Source organism: Nanorana parkeri, unplaced genomic scaffold, assembly GCF_000935625.1.
Source record: "Nanorana parkeri isolate BGI_ZX_2015 unplaced genomic scaffold, ASM93562v1 scaffold5512, whole genome shotgun sequence".
In the NCBI taxonomy this organism is placed as follows: domain Eukaryota; kingdom Metazoa; phylum Chordata; class Amphibia; order Anura; family Dicroglossidae; genus Nanorana; species Nanorana parkeri.
The window spans coordinates 1-680 of NW_017311765.1; the positions used below are offsets into that span (position 1 = coordinate 1).

General features: G+C 56.0%; 1 protein-coding gene across 1 annotated transcript in view; it reads right to left on the reverse strand.

Annotated features, from left to right (window-relative positions):
- Positions 1-3: 3 nt before the first annotated feature.
- LOC108804152 (katanin p80 WD40 repeat-containing subunit B1-like) overlaps positions 4-680 on the reverse strand; it is a gene marked incomplete at its 3' end in the record, with an annotated part of 2,753 nt that continues 2,076 nt past the window's right edge. The window contains exons 4-5 of the mRNA XM_018575912.1: positions 517-588; positions 4-132 (exon numbers count right to left, since the gene is read on the reverse strand). Coding sequence (XP_018431414.1) covers positions 4-132; positions 517-588 — 201 coding nt within the window. The remainder of the gene's footprint in view (positions 133-516; positions 589-680) is intronic.

A 680-nucleotide genomic window follows, 5' to 3' on the forward strand; every position in this document is an offset into this window, starting at 1 on the left:
GACAGGTCGGAGACTTTGCCCCAGGTCACGGGGACGGTGTCGAAGCATCGCTCGGGTTCCCAGCCATAGACTCGTAGAGCATCCCGGCCCCCACAGAAGAGGCAACCGCCATCACCGCTGAACAGAATCGTCCTGAGGGACAGACAGACGTCATATCACCGCCGTATACAGGCAAAACCTCCCTGCAATCTTCCGATTGGCTGCTAAGAGTAACTCCCCTTCCGCAAGAGACGCAGCAGCTGGAAGATGTAGGAGGAGAGCAGAGCCCGGGCGGGGGGAGGAGGCCGCTGTGTCATGTGACTGCCAGCTCTCAGATGTGTAAAGGGACCGGAGAAGAGTCTGTTACCCATAGCAACCAACCAGCTGCTCAATCATGACCTGTCCAATCAACGATCTCACATGAGTGGTCAGTGGGTGGGGCCTATGCTGACTGGTTAATATTGTCCCCCAATCAGATCACGTCTATGTCCCTTCATGGGATGAATGCGACCCCCTATCTCCAGAGGTAAGTCTCACCTGAAAGGAGACGCTTCCCCTTCCACACAACCGACCGGCTGGAACTTCTCCAGATCCCAGAATCGTACCGTCCTAAAATCCGGAGAGACGTCCGAGAATAAAACACATCACCGTATACCGCCAGGACCCCGACACAACCCCACCCCACCAGACACAAACCAACC